At 45.2% G+C, this 24,753-nt stretch overlaps 1 protein-coding gene across 2 annotated transcripts in view; it reads left to right on the top strand.

The window, feature by feature from the left end:
- The first annotated feature begins 434 nt into the window (after positions 1-434).
- RSRC1 (arginine and serine rich coiled-coil 1) overlaps positions 435-24,753 on the top strand; it is a 452,089-nt gene continuing 427,770 nt past the window's right edge. The window contains exons 1-3 of one of the 2 annotated variants that reach the window (XM_069727439.1): positions 435-514; positions 21,802-21,990; positions 24,168-24,281. In XM_069727439.1, the coding sequence (XP_069583540.1) occupies positions 21,809-21,990; positions 24,168-24,281 (296 nt within the window). In that variant the 5' untranslated portion in view covers positions 435-514; positions 21,802-21,808. Of the gene's footprint in view, positions 673-21,801; positions 21,991-24,167; positions 24,282-24,753 lie in introns of both variants that reach the window. The other variant, XM_069727438.1, reaches the window with a different exon arrangement.

Here is a 24,753-nt window from a genome sequence, read left to right as displayed (position 1 = left end):
ACACAAGCAATATACACACTTATTCACTTTTTGACGTTGTGTGTAAATTTATGTGCTTTTGTGACACGTGTATGTGTGTGTATATATATATATATATATATACATATATATATATATATACATACACACACACATATGTACTTTTCACAGTCCAGCGGGCATCTATAGTGCGCAGGATGCACAACATACCAGTAGTCTCGGGGTGGGTGACACAGGTGATGGAGCACGTGTATAATGTGTATATGTAGCCATGTGCTGACCACAGTGTGAGCACCGACCCCCTGTACAGCAGGTGAGGCAGTGGTCCACGAGGACGCTGTGATACGCCGGCACCGAGCTGCTGCTGGGATCTACTAAGCGTCCTGTCTCTTTCTCGCACAGCGAGCGCTGCTTTATCGATTGCTCTGCCTTCGCTTACACGCGCCTGCCTGATTCCGCTCGATTGCTCACGTCTGGATCTATGTGTACAGCGTGGGACAGGGAATCACAAGAGAACCGATAGCTGCTGTTTCCGGTGAGTCCGGGGCTCCCTGGTTACGGTATATTGCCAGTCGGTGATGTGTAGGGAGGGCTGCTGCCGTCAGTGGGTGGCAGAAGATGCAGTTTGGGCTCTTATGCTTGTAGCTGGGCCTGTGCTCGGTACTTACAGGGTCAGGGTGCCAGTATGCACAGGTAATGCCCCAGGCTTGCTAGCAGTGTTGCCATGTACATACATTGCACTGGCAGATGTGTGTGGTATTATGGGGGCTGGTGCGCTGGCTGAGTGGTCCTCAGTCTGGGGCGGGTGGCATGATGTAAGGGTGTCACCTAGTGAGGCTTACACCGCCTTTTCCTTTGGCCCTCAGTAGATATGATGCCCACACCGTCCCCTGTATCTATTCGTGTCATGTGATTCCATCATTCTGCAAATGTACATTTTCCCACTTGTGTCACTTCAGCGTCATCTAATGAAAAGTAAGGGTATGCACCCGTGCGTGTCCGTGCGTGGCTCGGCGTGCATGCGTGGCGTGAATGATCGCGCACTGCTCACCTAATTAGGCTGTGTGGCACAACACTGGAACCACAGTGAATGGCTGCAGCTCTGACCACTAGTTCCAAGGCTCGTTAGTGTCGGAGCTTATACCTCTAAGTGAAGAAGAGAAGCTTGTGGCACAGACCTTGCACTGTCAGTGGCTGTAACGTGTCCAGAGACTGGTTTAAAAAAATAAATATTATTGAAACAACACGTTTCGGAGTTCATCTAACTCCTTCATCAGGTTGTTTTAAACACGATGTCAGCTCTGATACATTTAGAAATAAGTATTTATATAAAATTTATTGATAAAGGGCAGAGACGTCATCCTGTTTAAATGTACATGATGAAGAGTTGGATCAACTCCAAAAGGCATCGCTTCAATAAAACTTTCCATCCTTTCTCTGGACATCTCATATCCACTGGCAGTGGCGGGTCTATGCAGAAATTTTTTTGTTCTCTTCACTTCAAGGTTAACTACTGCATCATTATCACTGAAATCTATTTCTCAGCTGCCCTGGCTGACATTCACACTGTTGATTTTTGGACTCTCATTCTTGAGATTATTGGGGATCCTTGAAGTGAGACCCCTTCTAGCAATCATATTATCATTTATCCTGTAGGAAGGTTATAAATGTTTTGCATCGGAAAATGCTTCAGGAAAAGCATCAAGCTACTTACCGGTAGCAGCATTTTTCGGAGGCCCATGACAGCACCACGAGAGAGGGGATATGCAACCTCAGGAACAGGAAACCCACAGATACAAAAGGGTGGCACCTCTCCCACGTATCAGTTGTATTACGGAGCCTGAGAGGACTACCACAGTTAATGACAAGCAAACACAACATTATATATAGTTAAATACAATATGTTTAAAGGGACACTGTCACCCCCTCCAGCCGTTATAAACTAAAAGAGCCACCTTGTGCAGCAGTAATGCTGCATTCTAACAAGGTGGCTCTTTTAGTTTTTGGTGCCGTTATTGCCAAAATAAAGCGTTTTATAATTTTGCCAAAATACCTTTCTTTAGACAGGGAGGCAGGTCTTAACCCCCCCTGCTGGAAACGCCACACTGCTGTCACTCATATCTTCTGGGGCGCCGGGCGCCGCCCCCTCTGCGCTGTTATCCCATAAAATCCGGCGCCTGCGCTGTTTAGTACTGGCTGGGTCAGGCGCAGTGAGCTCTGGCCGTCTGACCTTTACATGCAAGACACATGCAAGGTTTAGGGTATTTGCACATGGTGCGGATTTAGCTGCGGATCCGCAGTGGATTGGCCGCGGATCCGCAGCAGATTGGCCGCTGCGAGTTCGTAGCAGTTTTCCATCAGGTTTACAGTACCATGTAAACCTAGGGAAAACCAAATCCGCTGTGCCCATGGTGCGGAAAATACCGTGCGGAAACGCTGCGTTGTATTTTCCGCAGCATGCCAATTTTGTGCGTATTCCGCAGCGTTTTACACCTGTTCCTCAATAGGAATCCGCAGGTGAATTCCGCACAAAAAACACTGGAAATCCGCTGTAAATCCGCAGGTAAAACGCAGTGCCTTTTACCTGCTCATTTTTCAAAAATCATGCGGAAAAATCTCACACGAATTCGCAACGTGGGCACATAGCCTTAGGGTTAGGGTTGGAATTAGATTTAGGGTTGGAATTAGGGCTAGAGTTGGAAATAGGGTTAAGATTAGGCTTGTGGTTAGTGTTATGGATAGGGTTAGGGGTGTGTTGGGGTTAAAGTTGTGGTTCGGGTTAGGGTTGGGGTTAGGGTTGGGATTAGGGTTACGGGTGTGTTGAGGTTGTGGTTAGGGGTGTGTTGGGGTTAGGGTTGTGATTAGGGTTATGGCTACAGTTGGGATTAGGGTTACGGGTGTGTTGGGGTTAGTGTTGAAGTTAGAATTGAGGGGTTTCCACTGTTTAGGCACATCAGGGGTCTCCAAACGCAACATGGCGCCACCATTGATTCCAGCCAATCTTGCGTTCAAAAAGTCAAATGGTGCTCCCTCCCTTCCGAACCCCGACGTGCGCCCAAACAGTGGTTTACCCCCACATATGGGGTATCAGTGTACTCAGGACAAACTGGGCAACAACTATTGGGGTCTAATTTCTTTTGTTACCCTTGTGAAAATAAAAAATTGCTTGCTAAAATATAATTTTTGAGGAAAGAAAAATTATTTTTTATTTTCACGGCTCTGCGTTATAAACTTGTCTGCATTTCAAAAGTCACTACTTCACTTCCGAGCCCCGACGTGTGCCCAAACAGTGGTTTACCCCCACATATGGGGTATCCGTGTACTCAGGACAAACTGGGCAACAACTTTTGGGTCTAATTTCTTTTGTTCCCCTTATGAAAATAAAAAATTGCAGGCCAAAAAATAATTTTTGAGGAAAGAAAAATTATTTTTTATTTTCACGGCTTTGCGTTATAAACTTCTATGAAGCAATTGGGGGTTTAAAGTGGTCACCGCACATCTAGATTAGTTCCATGGGAGGTCTAGTTTCCAAAATGGGGTCACATGTGGGGGAGCTCCAATGTTTAGGCACACAGGGCCTCTCCAAACGCGACATGGTGTCCGCTAACGATAGGAGCTAATTTTTCATTCAAAAAGTCAAATGGCACTCCTTCCCTTCCGAGCCCTGCCGCGTGCCCAAACAGTGGTTTACCCCCACATGTGAGGTATTAGTGTACTCAGGAGAAATTGGCCAATAAATTTTAGGAACCATTTTATCCTGTTGCCCATGTGGAAATGAACAAATTGAGGCTAAAATAAATTTTTTGTGAAAAAAAAGTACTTTTTCATTGTTACGGATCAATTTGTGAAGCACCTGGGGGTTCAAAGTGCTCACTATGCATCTCGATAAGGTCCTTGGGGGGTATAGTTTCAAAAATGGGGTCACTTGTGGGGAAGCTCCAATGTTTAGGCACACAGGGGCTCTCCAAACGCGACATGGTGTCCGCTAAAGATTGGAGCCAATTTTTCATTGAAAAAGTCAAATGGCGCTCCTTCCCTTCAGAGCCCTGTCGTGCGCCCAGACAGTGGTTCCCCCCCACATATGAGGTATCGGCGTGCTCAGGACAAATTGTACAATAACTTTTGGGGTCCAGTTTCTCCTTTTACCATTGGGAAAATAAAAAAAATTGTTGCTAAAACATCATTTTTGTGACTAAGAAGTTAAATGTTCATTTTTTCCTTCCATGTTGCTTCTGCTGCTGTGAAGTACCTGAAGGGTTAATAAACTTCTTGAATGTGGTTTTGAGTACCTTGAGGGGTGCAGTTTTCAGAATGGTGTCACTTTTGGGTATTTTCAGCCATACAGACCCCTCAAACTGACTTCAAATGTGAGGTGGTCCCTAAAAAAAAAATGGTTTTGTAAAAAAAAATGAGAAATCGTGGTCAAATTTTAACCCTTATGACTTCCTAGCAAAAAAAAATTTTGTTTCCAAAATTGTGCTGATGTAAAGTAGACATGTGGGAAATGTTATTTATTAACTATTTTGTGTCACATAACTCTCTGGTTTAACAGAATAAAAATTCAAAATTTGAAAGTTGCTAAAATTTTAGCCAAATTTCCATTTTTTTCACAAATAAATGCAAAAATTATTGACCTAAATTTACCACTAACATGAAGCCCAATATGTCATGAAAAAACAGTCTCAGAACCGTTAGGATCTGTTGAAGCGTTCCCGAGTTATTACCTCATAAAGGGACACTGGTCAGAATTGCAAAAAACGGCCAGGTCATGAAGGTCAAAATAGGCTGGGTCATGAAGGGGTTAAGATTGGCAAATCTGCATCTGTGCCATTCCTGTCTGTGGTATGTCACTCATTTTCTGCCACAGAAAATACACTGTATTACAGTGGGCCTGATTTATTCACTATTATCCCAGAAAAAATAAAAAAGTGGGAGATTAAGATTGGCAAATCTGCATCTGTGCCAGTCCTGTCTGTGGCATCTGTCTGTCATTTTCTGTCACAGAAAATACACTGTATTACAGTGGGCCTGATTTATTCACTATTCTCCCAGAAAAAATAAAAAGGGGGAGATTTTTATTGGCAGTGTGTGCATCTGCGTCAGTCCTGTTAGTGGCATATCTGTCTGCCACTTAAGCTGTGTACTGTTAAACAGTGGGCCTGATTTTCCCTGCAGTCTCACCCACCTATAAAGGGAGATTTAAATTCACCACAAGTTTGAGTTCACCTTGTAATTGCTTTTGCAGTACCAAATACCATTTGTTTGTTTACATTTTTCTAAGAATGAGGAAGTCTGGTGGAAGAGGCCGTGGGTGGTCATTGCCAGCTGGTAATGATGGCAGTGGTGGTGGAGCATCAGGTGGTCGTTGGAAAAGCAATATAGCACCTAAGTCTCGAGTTGTTGAGCCAGCGTCATCGTCTGGCTTAACAAGGCCTCGAACGCTCCCTTTTCTGGGAGTCGGAAAACCGCTTTTAAAGCCGGAGCAGCAGGAACAAGTTTTGGCTTTCCTTGCTGACTCAGCCTCTAGCTCTTTCGCCTACTCTTCGGAAAGTGCAAAATGTAAAAGCAGCGCGTCGTCAGTGGATGTTCACGGTCAGGGACAAGTCGCTTCCTTGTCTTCTTCACCCAGAACAACAGAGAAGGATGCGTCAGGCGACACAAAGGGTTACTCCATGGAGCTCTTTACACATACCGTTCCTGGGTTAGAAAGGGAAATTAACAGGCCATGCCCATTACAAGATGAATCGGACATGGAGTGCACAGATGCACAGGCAGATTATTATGCTGTTCCTTTGACTCAGATCAGAACATTGCCCTCGCAGTGTACTGATCCAGAATCTGACCCTGATGAGACTATGGAGCCCCGTCACGAATGCTATAGCACCGGCTTACACGGTGACACAGAGGAAGGTGCACAGGACATAGAAGAGGAGGTCATAGATGACCGAGTTGTTGACCCAGATTGGCAGCCATTGGGGGAACAGGGTGCAGGCGGCAGTAGCTCTGAAGCGGAGGAGGAGGAGCCGCAGCAGGCATCAACATCGCAACAGGTTCCATCTGGCAGGCCCGTATCTGGCCAAAAACGTGTGGCAAAACCAAAACCAGTTGTAGGACAGCGTGGCTATCCAGTTAAAGTAGCTCAGTGTGCAATGCCTGAAAAGGTATCCGATAGTAGGAAGAGTGCAGCCTGGCATTTTTTTAAACAAGATCCAAATGATCAGTGCAAAGTCATCTGGATAAAATGCTCAAGGACCTTCAGCAGAGGTCAGAATGTTAAAAATCTAAATACAAGTTGCATGCGTAGACATTTAACCACCATGCACTTGCAAGCCTAGACTAACTACCTAACGTCCGTTAACGTTGTAGCACCCTCTCACAATGAAGCTAGTCAGCAACGCTACATCCCTTCCCTCACTGTAAGCCCACCATTTACCACACCACCTGCAGTAAATGTGGAGGTTTCGTCGCAAGCCAAAGCAGTCAGGGAATTACCAGGTTCGTGGTAGGAAACACTGTATGTAGGGCAACAGCAAGAATATCATCACCAACCCACTCTGTCTGCCATGTCCACCGGCACTCCCACTAGTTCCACCATATGCAGCTCTCCAGTCCAGCTCACCCTACATGAGACTCTTGTTAGGAAAAGGAAGTACTCATCCACGCATCCGCGTACACAGGGTTTGAATGCCCACATTGCTAGACTAATCTCGTTAGAGAAGATGCCTTACCGGTTAGTTGAAAGTGAAGGTTTCAAAGCCCTGATGGACTACGCTGTACCACGCTACGAGCTACCCAGTCGGCACTTCTTTTCGAGAAAAGCCATCCCAGCCCTCCACCAGCATGTAAAAGACCGCATTGTCCATGCACTCAGGCAATCTGTGAGTAGAAAGGTGCACCTGACAACAGATGCATGGACCAGTAGGCATGGCTAGGGTCATTACGTGTCATCACGGCACACTGGGTTAATGTGGTGGATGCAGGGTCCACAGGGGACAGCAATATTGGGACAGTTCTGCCTAGCCCACGGTCTAGGAAACAGTTGGCTGTAGGCGTTCTCCCCCCCTCCTCCTCCTCCTCCTCGTCCTCCAGCAGAAGCGAGAGCTCGTCCACAGACCGCAGTCGCACGACCACTCCATCCGCAGCTGCCACTGGTGCACACGAGGTGTCCCATTATGGAACAGCTAGTGGCAAGCGTCAGCAGGCTGTATTGGCAATGAAGTGTTTGGGCGACAACAGACATACCGCAGAAGTTCTGTCCGAGTTCTTGCAGCAAGAAACTCAGTCATGGCTGGTCACTGTACATCTTGAGGCAGGCAAGGTAGTGAGTGATAATGGAAGGAATTTTATGGCTACCATAGCTCTTTCACAACTGAAACACATTCCCTGCCTGGCTCACACCTTAAACCTGGTGGTGCAGTGCTTCCTGAAAAGTTATCCGGGGTTACCCGACCTGCTCCTCAAAGTGCGCAGACTTTGCTTGCACATCCGCCGTTCGCCCGTACACTCCAGCCGTATGCAGAACCATCAGCGGTCTTTGATCCTTCCCCAGCATTGCCTAATCATCGACGTTGCAACAAGGTGGAACTCCACACTGCACATGCTTCAGAGACTGTGCGAACAGAGGCGTGCTGTTATGTTTTTGTGGGAGGATACACATACACGGGTAGGCAGTTGGATGGCAGACATGGAGTTGTCAGGTGTGCAGTGGTCGTAGCTACAAGACCTGTGTCAAGTCCTTCAGTGTTTTGAGGAATGCACACGGCTGGTTAGTGCAGACAACGCCATAATTAGCATGAGCATCCCCCTAATGCGTCTGCTGATGCAAAGTTTGACGCACATAAAGGATCAGGCGTCTGTAGCCGAGGACGAGAGAAGCCTTGATGACAGTCAGCCTTTATCTGGTCAGGGAAGTCTACAGGACGAGGTGGCGGGCGAAGAGGAGGAGGATGATGGGGATGAGTATTTTTTGGATGAGGAAGCTTCTCAGGGGGCAATAGAAACTGGTGGCGTTGCAAGGCCGGGTTCAGGGTTTTTAAGGGAGACAAGTGACGTTGATTTGCCAGAAACTGCCTCTCAACCCAGCACATGCACTGATTTGACAACTGGAACATTGGCCCACATGGCGGATTATGTCTTGCGTATCCTCAAAAGGGACCCACGCATTATAAAAATGATGACCGATGACGATTACTGGTTGGCCTGCCTCCTTGATCCTCGCTATAAAGGCAAATTGCAAAATATCATGCCACATGAGAACCTTGAACAAATATTGGCAACCAAACAAGCAACTCTTGTAGATTCAGGCATTCAGGCATTCCCAGCACACAGCGCCGGTGATGGTTCTCACACAAGCTACAGGGGGCAACAGGGTAGAGGTGTTAGAGGTGCACAAATCAGAAGTGGCGTTGGACAGAGGGGTTTTCTGACCAGGTTGTGGAGTGATTTCGCAATGACCGCAGACAGGACAGGTACTGCAGCATCAATTCAAAGTGACAGGAGACAACATTTGTCCAGTATGGTTACTATTTTTTATCCCTTATCGATGTTCTCCCTCAACCATCATTCCCATTTGATTACTGGGCATCCAAAATAGACACCTGGCCTGAATTGGCCGAATATGCATTGCAGGAGCTTGCTTGCCCAGCAGCTAGTGTGCTATCAGAAAGAGTATTCAGTGCTGCTGGTTCAAGACTGACCGAAAAAAGGACTCGTCTGGGTACCCAAAATGTTGATGATCTAACCTTCATTAAAATGAACCACTCATGGATTTCTAATTGTTTTGCCCCACCTTTCCCGGCTGACACCTAGCTTTCCTGTAAAAAGGTCTTGCTGTTGGACTGGTCTTACTGACTGTTCCAATCTCTTAATTTGCAGCTGCTGTATGTCCAGCATATGACATGTTTACACCTCCCTAAATGGGCTAACTCTCCCCACGGGGCCGTGGTCTCGCCACTTGGCGCAAGCACCCGTGAGAGTGCCGTTTGTCTGAAGAGGTGGGTGTGCCCACTTTTGGTCGACGGCACTGCCACTGGGTCCCTCACAGTACAATGAAGTGTCTCTGGCAGTGGTGGCGCGCACCCAACGTCACACACACTGTTGTAACATGAGGGGCCCTGGGCCTGTACCGCCGGCCACGAGAGAGTGTGTCCCCCCCCAGCTCAAACAGTGCTCTACCACTTGCAAAATTATCTCTCACAGCTCCACCACTGTTTAGTCTATGCGCTGAAATCCTTCAATGCCTGGCACTGACAATACCAATTTGTTGACATGTATGATGCTAGTTAAAATATTCAGGGGCCCTGTCCTACATTTACACCAGTAAATACTTTGCGCCAAATTACAATGTCTGAAAGTCAGCAGAGGAGCCCATCCCTGTACCTAATAGTTGTTAAATGGAACAAATGCATTGCTGCTACTAGTTTGGTTGGGGCCTACTAACAGTGTCTGCCGCTCCAAGGTGTTCTCCAGGTTGCCTTTCCTGAGCTTTCGATCTTCAGGCTCTCGTTAAATAGTTGTTAAATGGAACAACTGCAGTGGGGCTACTAGTTTGGTTGAGGCCTACTAACAGTGTCTGCCGCTCCAAGGTGTTCTCCAGGTTGCCTTTCCTGAGCTTCGATCTTCAGGCTCTCGTTAAATGGAACAACTGCAGTGGGGCTACTAGTTTGATTGGGGCCTACTAACAGTGTCTGCCACTCCAAGGTGTTCTCCAGGTTGCCTTTCCTGAGCTTCGATCTTCAGGCTCTCGTTAAATAGTTGTTAAATGGAACAAATGCATTGCTGCTACTAGTTTGGTTGGGGCCTACTAACAGTGTCTGGCGCTCCAAGGTGTTCTCCAGGTTGCCTTTTCTGAGCTTCGATCTTCAGGCTCTCGTTAAATAGTTGTTAAATGGAACAAATGCATTGCTGCTACTAGTTTTGTTGGCCCTACTAACGGTGTCTGCCGCTCCTTGCTGTTCTCCACTGAACAAAGCAGTGCCGCCTGTTTACTAATGTTACCAATTTTGAACTGCATTTAGCCTACTTACTGATTTGGGCCTACTCACTGTGTCATTACAGTTGTCCTCCACTGAACAAAGCAATGCCGCCTGGTTAGTCCTGTTACCAATTTTGAACTGCATTTAGCCCACTTTATTATTTGGGCCTATATCTGTGTTTCCTCCTCATCCTGCCCATTGCCCAGCCAGTGGTAGATGAGTCTGCTGGTACACTGACCCAAACCGCTACATTCCCCTTGCATGCTACACAGCCAGAATGTAACCCTGCTGAAAGTCAGGTTCCCCTTCCCGCATAGTATACCACCTTACACGGGGACAAAGAGTAAAGTGCAGGTTCCTTCATCAGGTGGGGGAATACTCGGCGACGTCACTGGCACAGGGCCCATCATAGTACGCAAAAGTGTCGCTGCCAGTGGGAGGCGCCCCCGCCGTGCAAACACACCGCCGTACTTTGAGGGGCCCTGTCCCAGTGCCAATGCGAACGAGTGGGCCCCCCCTGCTTGCTCAGGATCACAGCACTTGCAAAGTTGAAATACTTACCTCTCCCTGCTCCACTGCCGTGATGTGGTCCACGTTTCCTGGGCCCACTAAATACTTGAACCAGCCCTACCCCCCCACAACTTTACCCAAATGACCCCCAATTTCCAATGCCTAACTATTATAAGGTAAATTAAGATTGACAAGCTTCAGTAACAAGAATGGATGTTTTTGCCATTAAAATGGGCACTGTAGGTGTTTTCCTGGCCTCCACTCACTGCCGACTATGCTTCCCCATTGACTTGCATTGGGTTTTGTGTTTCGGTCGATCCCTGACTTTTCGCGATAATCGGCCGATTTCACTCGACTCGACTTTTGAGATAGTCGGGTTTCGCGAAACCCGACTCGACCCTAAAAAAGTAAAAGTTGCTCAACCCTAGTGTTTAGTATAGAGATGTAATCAGGACTGCATCTTTGATCATCTATCCACACCAGGATGTGTTGAGCAACTGTCCCTAATTTATAACTAACCAGGTCCCATAATCCCGCTGTCCTGTCCCTGCACTGGGGCCTATAAATTTAGATTCATTCTTAGGGGTGCACGTATGTGTGGGGTCACACGCATTCAGCTAAGCATCGCATTATAATAATAATTTTATTTATATAGCGCCAACATATTCCGCAGCGCTTTACAAATTGCATTAGACAAGCATCAAGTTGTAGGGCAGTTATTCCATGGCAGTTAGTCAGGGCAGGAGTCAGGTAACCCACACTCTGCTCTCCCTTCTATCCATGTGCTTTATTCCTACCCTCCTGTGTTCCCTTGCAATTCACATTCACCGCACCATCCCCCTTCCATCACGACTCATACACATCAGCTCCTCCCTCCTTCCTGCTCCCATGCACTTCTCACCTTCCTGAAAAACCGCAGCCCATCTTGCCCAAACACACTGCACAAAAAAACTTCTTACAATTCCAAAAATTTCTTGCTTGTAATCTTTCTACACATACTGATTTCGGGAAACATCTCCCCCAACCCTGGTCCGCCATCCCATAACATCAACCGCTACCCTACCTCACATCAAAACCATTCTAACCTTATTAATATTACTTGCACTCCCTCATCTTCTTTTAATTGTGCCCTGTGGAATCCACAGTCTGTATGTAACAAGCTTCCCTTCCTGCACAACTACTTTCTGAACAACTCTCTAAATCTATTTGCCCTCACTGAAACCTGGATCCAGGATTCTGACACTGCCTCCCCTGCTGCCATTTCCAATGGTGGCCTCCAATTCTCCCATTCCCCGAGACCCAAAAACAGACTTGGTGGTGGAGTTGGCATACTCATTTCTCCACAATGCACCCTCCAGGTCATGCCCTCAGCTCCATCACTCTCATTCCCTTCTTTTGAGGTCCACACCATCAGGCTCTTCCGTGCCCTCTCCCTCAGAGTAGCAGTCACATACCGGCCCCCAGGCTCACCCACCCACTTCCTGGACCATTTCTCTGCCTGGCTGCCGCACTTCATGTGCTCAGAACTACCAACCATTGTTTTGGGAGACTTCAGCATCCCCATAAACAGCCCCACTTCTACATCTGCATCCCAGCTTCTATCACTAACCACTTCGCTTGGCCTCTCACAGCTCTCAGCCTCTGAGACACACTAGGACTGTAACACCCTTGACCTGTTTTTTTCCGGCTGTGTTCACTCTATCTAAATAGCTCACCGCTTTCCCTCTCTGTCCACAACATTCTCTCCTTCACGCTCACAAATCCTCGCCCACCCCAGCACACTCCTACCTACCATTCAGTCAGAACTCTACAAGGCTTTAAAGGGAACCTGTCACCCCCAAAATCGCGGTTGAGGTAAGCCCACCGGCATCGGGGGCTTATCTACAGCATTCTGGATTGCTTATGAACCACAGAAAAGGAAGGAAGGGACGATCAAACAGGCCAAAAATATAATAAAAGTAGAAAAAACTTTATTACAAATACATAGAACAGGCATAACAGTGGGTACTCACATGGGGCATATGTGCAAACTAAAAAGAAACGCGGGACATGTAGAGGCCAACGGCTTTAAGATATAATAATTCTTTAGTCAAGACCAATATAACAATAATTACCCCTAGAAAATAATAGTAGGGTACTCCTGGATAGTATACGTCTACTCGCAATGATACAGTGGGGCAAAAAAGTATTTAGTCAGTCAGCAATAGTGCAAGTTCCACCACTTAAAAAGATGAGAGGCGTCTGTAATTTACATCATAGGTAGACCTCAACTATGGGAGACAAACTGAGAAAAAAAAATCCAGAAAATCACATTGTCTGTTTTTTTAACAATTTATTTGCATATTATGGTGGAAAATAAGTATTTGGTCAGAAACAAACAATCAAGATTTCTGGCTCTCACAGACCTGTAACTTCTTCTTTAAGAGTCGCCTCTTTCCTCCACTCATTACCTGTAGTAATGGCACCTGTTTAAACTTGTTATCAGTATAAAAAGACACCTGTGCACACCCTCAAACAGTCTGACTCCAAACTCCACTATGGTGAAGACCAAAGAGCTGTCAAAGGACACCAGAAACAAAATTGTAGCCCTGCACCAGGCTGGGAAGACTGAATCTGCAATAGCCAACCAGCTTGGAGTGAAGAAATCAACAGTGGGAGCAATAATTAGAAAATGGAAGACATACAAGACCACTGATAATCTCCCTCGATCTGGGGCTCCACGCAAAATCCCACCCCGTGGGGTCAGAATGATCACAAGAACGGTGAGCAAAAATCCCAGAACCACGCGGGGGGACCTAGTGAATGAACTGCAGAGAGCTGGGACCAATGTAACAAGGCCTACCATAAGTAACACACTACGCCACCATGGACTCAGATCCTGCAGTGCCAGACGTGTCCCACTGCTTAAGCCAGTACATGTCCGGGCCCGTCTGAAGTTTGCTAGAGAGCATTTGGATGATCCAGAGGAGTTTTGGGAGAATGTCCTATGGTCTGATGAAACCAAACTGGAACTGTTTGGTAGAAACACAACTTGTCGTGTTTGGAGGAAAAAGAATACTGAGTTGCATCCATCAAACACCATGCCTACTGTAAAGCATGGTGGTGGAAACATCATGCTTTGGGGCTGTTTCTCTGCAAAGGGGCCAGGACGACTGATCCGGGTACATGAAAGAATGAATGGGGCCATGTATCGTGAAATTTTGAGTGCAAACCTTCTTCCATCAGCAAGGGCATTGAAGATGAAACGTGGCTGGGTCTTTCAACATGACAATGATCCAAAGCACACCGCCAGGGCAACGAAGGAGTGGCTTCGTAAGAAGCATTTCAAGGTCCTGGAGTGGCCTAGCCAGTCTCCAGATCTCAACCCTATAGAAAACCTTTGGAGGGAGTTGAAAGTCCATGTTGCCAAGCGAAAAGCCAAAAACATCACTGCTCTAGAGGAGATCTGCATGGAGGAATGGGCCAACATACCAACAACAGTGTGTGGCAACCTTGTGAAGACTTACAGAAAACGTTTGACCTCTGTCATTGCCAACAAAGGATATATTACAAAGTATTGAGATGAAATTTTGTTTCTGACCAAATACTTATTTTCCACCATAATGTGCAAATAAATTGTTAAAAAAACAGACAATGTGATTTTCTGGATTTTTTTTTCTCAGTTTGTCTCCCATAGTTGAGGTCTACCTATGATGTAAATTACAGACACCTCTCATCTTTTTAAGTGGTGGAACTTGCACTATTGCTGACTGACTAAATACTTTTTTGCCCCACTGTATATAGGTAACCCATATGGTCTCAAAGGACCGCCAATAATACAGAGAGAGCAATAAGACATTACTTAGATCAAAAGGTATAGGCAATAGTAAAACTAGTATTGGAGCTTCTCATACCTAGTTAAATGTCCAGGAGACCACCCGAGTAATAAATGGGGGAGCCGTCAGTGCAATCCACGTCACCCCAATACTGGACCTCTCTGACCTTTCCCAGCGCCTGCGCACTGCAGTACTTTGCTCTGCCCTCAACAGGGCAGACAAAGTACGCCTGCGCCGGAGCCGCAGCGTGAAGACCAGAAGAGGACATCATCTGATGAAGATGGGAGGCGCCGGACCCGGACCAACAGCGGGAACGCCCCTGGGTGAGTATAATCTAACGTCTTTTCTCATCTTTTGGGATACATCAGGGGCTTATCTACAGCATTCCAGAATGCTGTAGATAAGCTACCGATGCCGGTGGGCTTACCTCACCCGCGATTTTGGGAGTGACAGGTTCCCTTTAACCCTCATACACTTTCAGACTCCCTACACTCATCACTGTCCCCAATCTCCTCTTTTTCCTGTCCTGATCTGGCGGTACATCACTACAATGACACTCTTAGAAGCACCCTGGACCAAGCAGCTCCCCTCACCATCAGAACCTCCAAACACAGAGTAAAACAGCCCTGGCTCACATCGCAAACCCGATTTTCCCCAGCGATGCTCTAGGAGTGCTGAACGCTTATGGAGGAAAACTCGCACACCAGAAGACTTCATACACTTCAAATTTATGTTAAAAACCTATAACTCTGCCCTTCACCTCGCCAAACAGACCTACTTCACCACCCTGATCTCCTCACTATCCAACAACCCCAAGAAACTTTTTGACACCTTTCACTCCCTCCTCAGGCCAAAAGCAGAAGCCCCTATGACAGACATTTGTGCTGATGACCTGGCCTCCCACTTCATAGAGAAAATAGACAATATCCGTCTGGAAATCCGCTCCCAATCACCAAGTTCAGTGACTCCCAACCCTACCTGCATCTCCCCTGGCTCACTCTCCACATTTGATCCCATCACAGAAGAAGTCTCCAGGCTCCTCTCTTCTCGTCCGACTACATGCACTACAGACCCCATTCCTTCTCATCTCCTCCAGCCTCTCTCTCCAGTCGTCACTACTCACCTAACTACAATCTTCAATATCTCACTCTCCTCAGGCATTATCCAGTCCTTCTTCAAACACTCTATCATTAGTCCGTTACTAAAGAAACCCGCCCTCGACCCATCCTGCACAAATAACTACAGTCCGGTCTCCAAACTCCCCTTCATCTCTAAACTCTTGGAGCGCCTAGTCTACTCCCGCCTTACCCTTTACACCTCCATTCACTCCCTCCTAGACCCTTCACAGTCCGGCTTCCGCCTCCCACACTCGACAGAAACTGCACTCATCAAAGTGACAAACGACCTTCTGACAGCAAAATGTAATGGTGACCACTCTCTGCTCATTCTTCTCGATCTTTCTGCAGCTTTCGACACTGTTGACAACCCTCTCCTACTCTCTAGGCTCCGGTCACTAGGCATTAAGGACACTGATGTCTCCTGGTTCTCCTCCTATCTTTCTGACCGCTCCTTTAGTGTTCTGTTCTCTGGCTCCACTTAGTCTCCTCTTCCTCTCACTGTCGGGGTACCTCAGGGCTCAGTCCTTGGCCCCCTTCTCTTCTCTCTCTACACGGCCCCAATTGGACAGACCATCAGCAGATTTGGCTTTCAGTACCATCTTTATGCTGATGACACACAACTATACACGTCATCCCCTGGCCTTGCTCCTGCTGTACTACAGAACACCAGTGACTGTCTGTCCGCAGTCTGCGACATCATGTCCGCTCTCTATCTGAAACTCAACCTCTCCAAAACTGAACATCTTCTGCTCCCACCATGTACTAACCTCCCTAAACCTGACGTTTCCCTCTCCGTGGGTGGCACCATAATAACACCCCGGCAGCAGGCGCGCTGTCTGGGTGTTACGTTTGACTCCGATCTCTCCTTCACATCCCATATACAATCTCTTGCCCTCTCGTGCCGCTTACACCTAAAGAACATCTCTAGAATCCGCCCTATTCTCACTATGGAAACAACAAAAACCATCACTATCGCCCTGATCCACTCCTGCCTGGACTACTGCAACGCTCTATTAATTGGCCTCCCCCTTACTCGACTTTCACCTCTCTAGTCTATCTTTAATGCAGCAGCCAGGGTTGTCTATCTAGCTAATCGTTACTCGGACGCGTCCGCTCTTCGCCATTCGTTACACTGGCTGCCCATTCATTATAGAATCCAATTCAAAGTACTTGTTCTCACCTACAAAGCTGTCCACAGTGCGGCACCCCCTACATCTCCTCGCTCATTTCTGTCTATCGGCCTAACCGACCTCTGCGCTCGGCAAATGACTTTCGACTAACCTCTGCACTATTCCGTACCTCCCACTCCCGACTCCAAGACTTCTCCCGTGCAGCGCCAATCCTCTGGAATGCTCTACCCCAAGATATTAGGACCATCCACAACTTGCATAGTTTTAGGCGCTCCCTCAAAACACATTTGTTCAGAGCGGCCTATCACGTTCCCTAATCAGTCATTTTATGTTTGTGTGTAGCCCATTCACTACTTCCATCTGTCCCCCACTCCCTGAAGATGGCTGGACCATCATTGTAAATACATCATTGTAAATACACACCTGTACTTTGTATCTCCTCCACCTCATGGTAGATTGTAAGCTCTCACAAGCAGGGTCGTCTTATTGTGCTTTAATTATTGTATTGTTAACGTTGTTAGTTATGACTGTTGTGTATGAAACTGTTAACCTGTAAAGCACTGTGGAATATGTTGGCGCTATATAAATAAAGATTATTATTATGGCTTATAGCCAATGAAAACCCAAAAGTCATTATCTTTGTAAATTAGAATAATTTGCAAAAAACACCTGCAAAGGCTTCCTAAGTGTTTAACCCTTTCACGACATGCGCTGTACTATTACGGCGCATGCCGTGTCACCCTCTTTGATGTGGGCTCCGTTGGTGAGCCCACATCAAAGTCACGACATGTCAGCTGTTTTGTACAGCTGACATGTGCGCGCAATAGCGGCGGGTGAAATCGCTATTCACCCGCCGCTATTAACCTGTTAAATGCCGCTGTCAAACGCAGACAGCGGCATTTAACCGGCGCTTCCGGCCGGGTGGCCAGAAATGATGTAATCGCCGACCCCCTTCACATGATCGGGGGTCGGCGATGCATCAGGATGGTAACCATAGAGGTCCTTAAGACCTCTATGGTTACTGATGCCGGCCTGCTGTGAGCGCCCCCCTGTGGTCGGCGCTCACAGCACACCTGCATTTCAGCTACATAGCAGCGATTTGATGATCGCTGCTATGTAGCAGAGCCGATCAGGCTATGCCAGCTTCTAGCCTCCTAAGGAGGCTATTGAAGCATGGCACAAGTAAAAAAAAAATGTTTTTAAAAATATGAAAAAAATATAAAAGTTTAAATCACCCCCCTTTCGCCCCATCCTAAATAAAACAATTAAAAAACAAACAAAAAAACCTACACGTATTTGGTATCGCCGCGTTCAGATTCGCCCGATCTATCCATTAAAAAAAAGCATTAACCTGATCGCTAAACAGCGTAGCGAGAAAAAAATCCGAAACGCCAGAATTACATTTTTTTGGTCGCCGCGACATTGCATTAAAATGCAATAATGGGCGATCAAAAGAACGTATCTGCACCGAAATGGTATCATTAAAAACGTCAGCTCGGCACGCAAAAAATAAGCCCTCACCCGACCCCAGATCACGAAAAATGGAGACGCTTCGGGTATCGTAAAATGGCACTTTTTTTTTTTTTTAAGCAAAGTTTGGAATTTTTTTTCACCTCTTGGATAAAAAATAACCTAGACATGTTAGATGTCTATGAACTCGTAATGACCTGGAGAATCATAATGGCAGGTCAGTTTTAGCATTTAGTGAACCTAGCAAAAAAGCCAAACAAAAAACAAGTGTGGGATTGCACTTTTTTGCAATTTCACCGCACTTGGAATTTTTTCCCCGTTTTCTAGTAAAAGACATGGTAAAACCAATGGTGTCGTTCAAAAGTACAACTCGTACCGCAAAAAATAAGCCCTCACATGACCATATTGACAGAAAAATAAAAAAGTTATGGCTCTGGGAAGGTGGGAAGTGAAAAATGAAAACGCAAAAACGAAAAAGGGCCTGGACTTGAAGGGGTTAAAAAGGTCCCTTAGTCTGTTTCAGTAGACTCCAAAATCATGGGGAAGACTGCTGACTTGACAGATGTCCAGAAGGCAGTCATTGACACACTCCACAAGGAGGTTAAGCCTCAAAAGGTCAGTGCTAAGGCCGGCTTCACACTCAGCGTATGAAAATACGGTCCGTATATTACGGCCGTAATACGCTGAAACGTCCCGAAAATAGTGGTCCGTAGCTCCTCCGTAGGCAGGGTGTGTCAGCGTTTTTTGCGCATGGCATCCTCCGTATGTAATCCGTATGGCATCCGTACTGCGTGGTTTTCTCGCAGGCTTGCAAAACCAACATACCGCTATAGAAATGATCCATGTGTCCCAAAAAGAAAAAAAAATATATATATACTGTGTGTATATATATATATATATATATATATATATATATATATATATATATATATATATATATATATATATATATATATATATATATATATATATATATATATATATATAATGTCATTAGACACATATATGTATATATATTAATATTTATTCCAGCGCTATACAGCTTGAAAGCCGGTAATTCAATTACCGGCTTTTTCTTTCTCCTTCTTAAAACCCGACATGATTTGAGACATGGTTTACATACAGTAAACCATGTCTTCTCTCCATTTTTTTTGCAGATTCCACACTACTAATGTCAGTAGTGTGTATCTGCAAAATTTGGCCGTTCTAGCTCTTAAAATAAAGGGTTAAATGGCGGAAAAAATTGGCGTGGGCTCCTGCGCAATTTTCTCCGCCAGAGTAGTAAAGCCAGTGACTGAGGGCAGATATTAATAGCCTGGAGAGGGTCCATGGTTATTGGCCCCCCCCTGGCTAAAAATATCTGCCCCCAGCCACCCCAGAAAAGGCACATCTGGAAGATGCGCCTATTCTGGCACTTGGCCACTCTCTTCCCATTCCCGTGTAGCGGTGGGATATGGGGTAATGAAGGGTTAATGCCACCTTGCTATTGTAAGGTGACATTAAGCCTAATTAATAATGGAGAGGCGTCAATTATGACACCTATCCATTATTAATCCAATTGAATGAAAGGGTTAAATAAAACACAAACACATTATTTAAAATTATTTTAATGAAATAAAAACAATGGTTGTTGGAGTATTTTATTCTACGCCCAATCCAATCACTGAAGACCCTCGTTCTGTGAAAGAAAAAACATAATAAACCAACAATATACTTACCCTCCGCAGATCTGTAACGTCCAACGATGTAAATCCTTCTGAAGGGGTTAAAACATTTTGCAGCAAGGAGCTTTGCTAATGCAATGCTACTCCTCGCTGCAAAACCCCGGGGAATGAGTCTAAATATAGATCAATGAGCTATATTTAGCTTCATTTGCGGTGAGGCGCCCTCTGCTGGATGTTCATAGATCGTGGGAAATTTCCTAGAAAGCTCCCAGGCTTACACACTGAACGGGAAACCACTGGGTAAATCTGACAGGGAGACGGACTTGGGGATCCTAGTTAATGATAAACTTACCTGGAGCAGCCAGTGCCAGGCAGCAGCTGCCAAGGCAAACAGGATCATGGGGTGCATTAAAAGAGGTCTGGATACACATGATGAGAGCATTATACTGCCTCTGTACAAATCCCTAGTTAGACCGCACATGGAGTACTGTGTCCAGTTTTGGGCACCGGTGCTCAGGAAGGATATAATGGAACTAGAGAGAGTACAAAGGAGGGCAACAAAATTAATAAAGGGGATGGGAGAACTACAATACCCAGATAGATTAGCGAAATTAGGATTATTTAGTCTAGAAAAAAGACGACTGAGGGGCGATCTAATAACCATGTATAAGTATATAAGGGGACAATACAAATATCTCGCTGAGGATCTGTTTATACCAAGGAAGGTGACGGGCACAAGGGGGCATTCTTTGCGTCTGGAGGAGAGAAGGTTTTTCCACCAACATAGAAGAGGATTCTTTACTGTTAGGGCAGTGAGAATCTGGAATTGCTTGCCTGAGGAGGTGGTGATGGCGAACTCAGTCGAGGGGTTCAAGAGAGGCCTGGATGTCTTCCTGGAGCAGAACAATATTGTATCATACAATTATTAGGTTCTGTAGAAGGACGTAGATCTGGGTATTTATTATGATGGAATATAGGCTGAACTGGATGGACAAACGTCTTTTTTCGGCCTTACTAACTATGTTACTATGTTACTATGTTACACGGGAATGGGAAGAGAGTGGCCAAGTGCCAGAATAGGCGCATCTTCCAGATGTGCCTTTTCTGGGGTGGCTGGGGGCAGATATTTTTAGCCGGGGGGGGCAATAACCATGGACCCTCTCCAGGCTATTAATATCTGCCCTCAGTCACTGGCTTTACTACTCTGGCGGAGAAAATTGCGCGGGAGCCCACGCCAATTTTTTCCGCCATTTAACCCTTTATTTTAAGAGCTAGAACGGCCAAATTTTGCAGATGCACACTACTGACATTAGTAGTGTGGAATCTGCAAAAAAAATGGAGAGAAGACATGGTTTACTGTATGTAAACCATGTCTCAAATCATGTCGGGTTTTAGGAAGGAGAAAGAAAAAGCCGGTAATTGAATTACCAGCTTTCAAGCTGTATAGCGCTGGAATAAATATTAATATATATACATATGTGTCTCACTGACATAGAATAGGTATATATATATATATATATATATGTGTACACATTTATTCTACCTATTGGACTGTAAGCTGTCAGTGTGATTTTACTGTACACCGCACTGAATTACCGGCTTTTCTCTCTAACAGCGCTGCGTATTTCTCGCAAGTCACACTGCTTGTCCGTGTGAAATCCGCATTTTTCACGCTTCCATAGACTTTCATTGGCGTATTTCTTGCGCAGTACGGTGACAAACGCAGCATGCTGCGATTTTGTACGGCCGTAGAAAGCGGTATAATACTGATCAGTAAAATACGGCAGATAGGAGCAGGGGCATAGAGAATAATTGTGCCGTATTTTTTGCGAGTTTTACGGACGTAGTTTCTGCGCTCTTACGTCCGTAAAACTCGCAAGTGTGAAGCCGGCCTAAAGAAGCTGGCTGTTCACTGAGTGCTGTATCCATAACGATTGACAATAACAGAAATAAACACTTGAAATAGATCACTCTGTTTGTAATGAGTCTATATAATATGAGTTTCCCTTTTTTTATTGAAGAACTGAAATAAATTAACTTTTTGATGATATTCTAATTTAGTGAGTAGCACTTTTAAGTTGTCAATGCAAGTGTAATGCATGCAAAGTTGTCATCTTATGCCTTTGTTTTCTTCCCTGAAGTTCCATAATGGGTCGGCATTCTTCAGATTCAGAGGAGAATACTAGGACCCGCAAAAAGAAGAAGCATCGCAGGCGCTCTTCCTCCAGTAGCTCATCAGATGGCCGAACACGCAGTCATAAGAAATCAGGAAGGAGATCCAGGTCCCGCTCACGAGAAGCGTACTCCAGTTCACACTCTTATGACAAAAGGTTAGTGGTTACTTTATAATATAATTATGTTTTGCTAGGTCCCATAAATTTAGGCTTCTGTGACCCTTTTATGTCCAAAAGCAGCCTATATGGACTAGATTTATGTATATCAAGAAAGTAACAAAAGGTAGACAATGACATCCTGTCCCAAAATTTGATAGACTATTTGTGTTGATATTTATGCAAAAGTGAATGTTGCGTATGAAGACACCCTGAGGTTAAGGATATTTTGCTAAAATTCCAATTATTAGCTTTTGCTTCTTGTGGATGAAAAGAATCTTAAAAGGGGTCACCTGTATCCTTTAGATAGGTCATTAATTCAGCTTTTCAGTTTGTCTGATTTTTCTCTTTATAGGTATATTTTTGGGTAAAATGTAAATTGTTCTTTTATTCTATAAACTTCTGACAACATGTCTCCGAATTTCCAAGCAATAAATGTTGTTTTTCTTTTTTTTCTGAAAAGGAGAAATGGTTCAAATAAAAAAACCGAAAAAAAAACCCAGTGCTTTCAGACCTCAAATAATGCAAAGAAAACAACTTCATAATAATTTAGAAATAACAATAATATTTTAACTCAAGAAGAGTTCAGAAATCAATATTTTGTGGAATAACCATGATTTTTATTCACAGCTTTCATGGTTCTTGGCATGCTTTCCACCAGTCTTTCACACTGCTTCTGAGTCAAAATTTTAAAGGGACTCTGTCACCTCAATTTAGCGGGATATTTAAATGAGTTGTTACCGGTCAGATGGGCGGCGTATCCTCGTAATTTCTCCACCCCGTCCGTCCCTTTTTTCCGCAATAGTTTAGTGCATACGAGTATGCGTGCACCATAATTGGCGCGTGCGCCTGCAGTCTTCGGTGGCGCACGCGCAATATGCTTTGCCATACTGTGGGCAAAGTCGAAAATCATTACACAGCTAAATAATTCAGGAACATAGTGCGCGGGCGCATGTGCAGTAATGCATTTTGGCTTTGCCTGCAGTAGGGCAAAGCATACTGCGCGTGCGCCACTGAAGACTGCAGGCGCACGTGCCAACTATGGCCCACGCATACTCTTATGCACTAAACTATTGCGGAAAAAAGGGACTGACGGGGTGGAGAAATTACGAGGATACGCCTCCCATCTGACCGGTAACAGCTCATTTTAATATCCCTCCAAATTGAGGTGACAGAGTCCCTTTAAGCAGTTCTTCTCTGTTTGATGGCTTTTTTTTTATCCACAATCCTCTTGATTATATTCCAGAGCTTTTCAATGGGGTTCAGGTCTGGAGATTGGGCTGCCCATTACAGGGTTTTGATGTGGTAGTCTCTTTATTTTTTTGACAGAGCTGTATTATATTAGTGGGGTCCAATACTAGGCACCCCCCCTCCACAATTGAGCTGCTTTGGGGTCTGGCCGAATGTAAATGGAGAAGAGAACTGGAACAGCACAGCTCTGTTCGCTTTGTAGTTGCCGTTGATGAGAACTGCGACTCGGCTCCTATGCAACGTCAGTTTGGATCAACTCTAGATTTATGTTTCTAGATCCCTTACCATAGCCCTAAGATGGTGTAGTATGTTGTACACTACCGTTCAAAAGTTTAGGGTCACCCAGACAATTTTGTTTTTTCCATGGAAACTCATACTTTTATTAATCAAATGAGTTGCCAAATGAATTTAAAATCTAGTCCAGACATTGACAAGGTTTGAAAAAAAAGACTTTTATTTGAAATTAATAATTTTCTCCTTCAAACTTAGCTTTCGTCAAAGAATGCTCCCTTTGCAGCAATTACAGCATTGCAGACCTTTGGCATTCTAGCAGTTAATTTGCTGAGGTAATCACCCCATGCTTCTAGAAGCCCCTCACACAAGTTGGGCTTGATGGGCACTTTTTGCTTACCATACAGTCAAGCTGCTCCCACAACAGCTCAATGGGGTTGAGATCTGGTGACTGCGCTGGCCACTCCATTACAGATAGAATACCAGCTGCCTGTTTCTTCCCTAAATGGTTCTTGCATAATTTGGAGGTGTGCTTTGGGTCAATGTTAGCTTCATTGGAAAAAACTGTGCTTTTCTTTCAAAATAAGGACATTTCTATGTGACCCTAAACTTTTGAACGGTAGTGTATATGCTTGGTAATAATGGCTTAGTTTTGATTCATCTTGCCAGGATAATTCACTAATGCTTGTTTTTAGACGCAGGCACCGTTCTAGCAGTGAGTCGTCATACAACTCAAGAAGGAAACGTAGTTCCAGCAGGTCTAGAGACCGAGTTAAGTCGCGTAAAGCCCACAGGTCCAGAACATCAAGGTATTCTTCTCTTATAGGCTTATTTGGATATTATATAATTAAATGATAATGTATACCAACATTTTTTGTTTATAACTCCAGAAATATATTTTTAAACTCACTGGATAGATCTAAGTCAAATTGTTAGAGGCATACATGTGTGTTCAAACCGGTCAAGTTAGCTAAATTTCTGTCATACGAAAATGGTACGCGTCTGACAGCTTGAACGGTTTCTCTGTAGTGAAATATGGTGTACTAGATGGTGGCCCGGTTCTAACGCATCGGGTATTCTAGAAAATGCATGCCCACGTAGTATATTGCCCAGCCCACATAGTATATTGCCCAGCTACATAGTATATTGCCCAGCCACGTAGTATATTGCACAGTGACGTAGTATATTGCACAGCGATGTAGTATATTGCCCAGCCACGTAGTATATTGCCCAGTCACGTAATATATTGCCCAGCTACGTAGTATATTGCCCAGTCAGGTA

Source organism: Ranitomeya imitator, chromosome 5 (genome assembly GCF_032444005.1).
Source record: "Ranitomeya imitator isolate aRanImi1 chromosome 5, aRanImi1.pri, whole genome shotgun sequence".
Taxonomy (NCBI): domain Eukaryota; kingdom Metazoa; phylum Chordata; class Amphibia; order Anura; family Dendrobatidae; genus Ranitomeya; species Ranitomeya imitator.
This window is presented reverse-complemented; position numbering and strand designations above follow the sequence as displayed.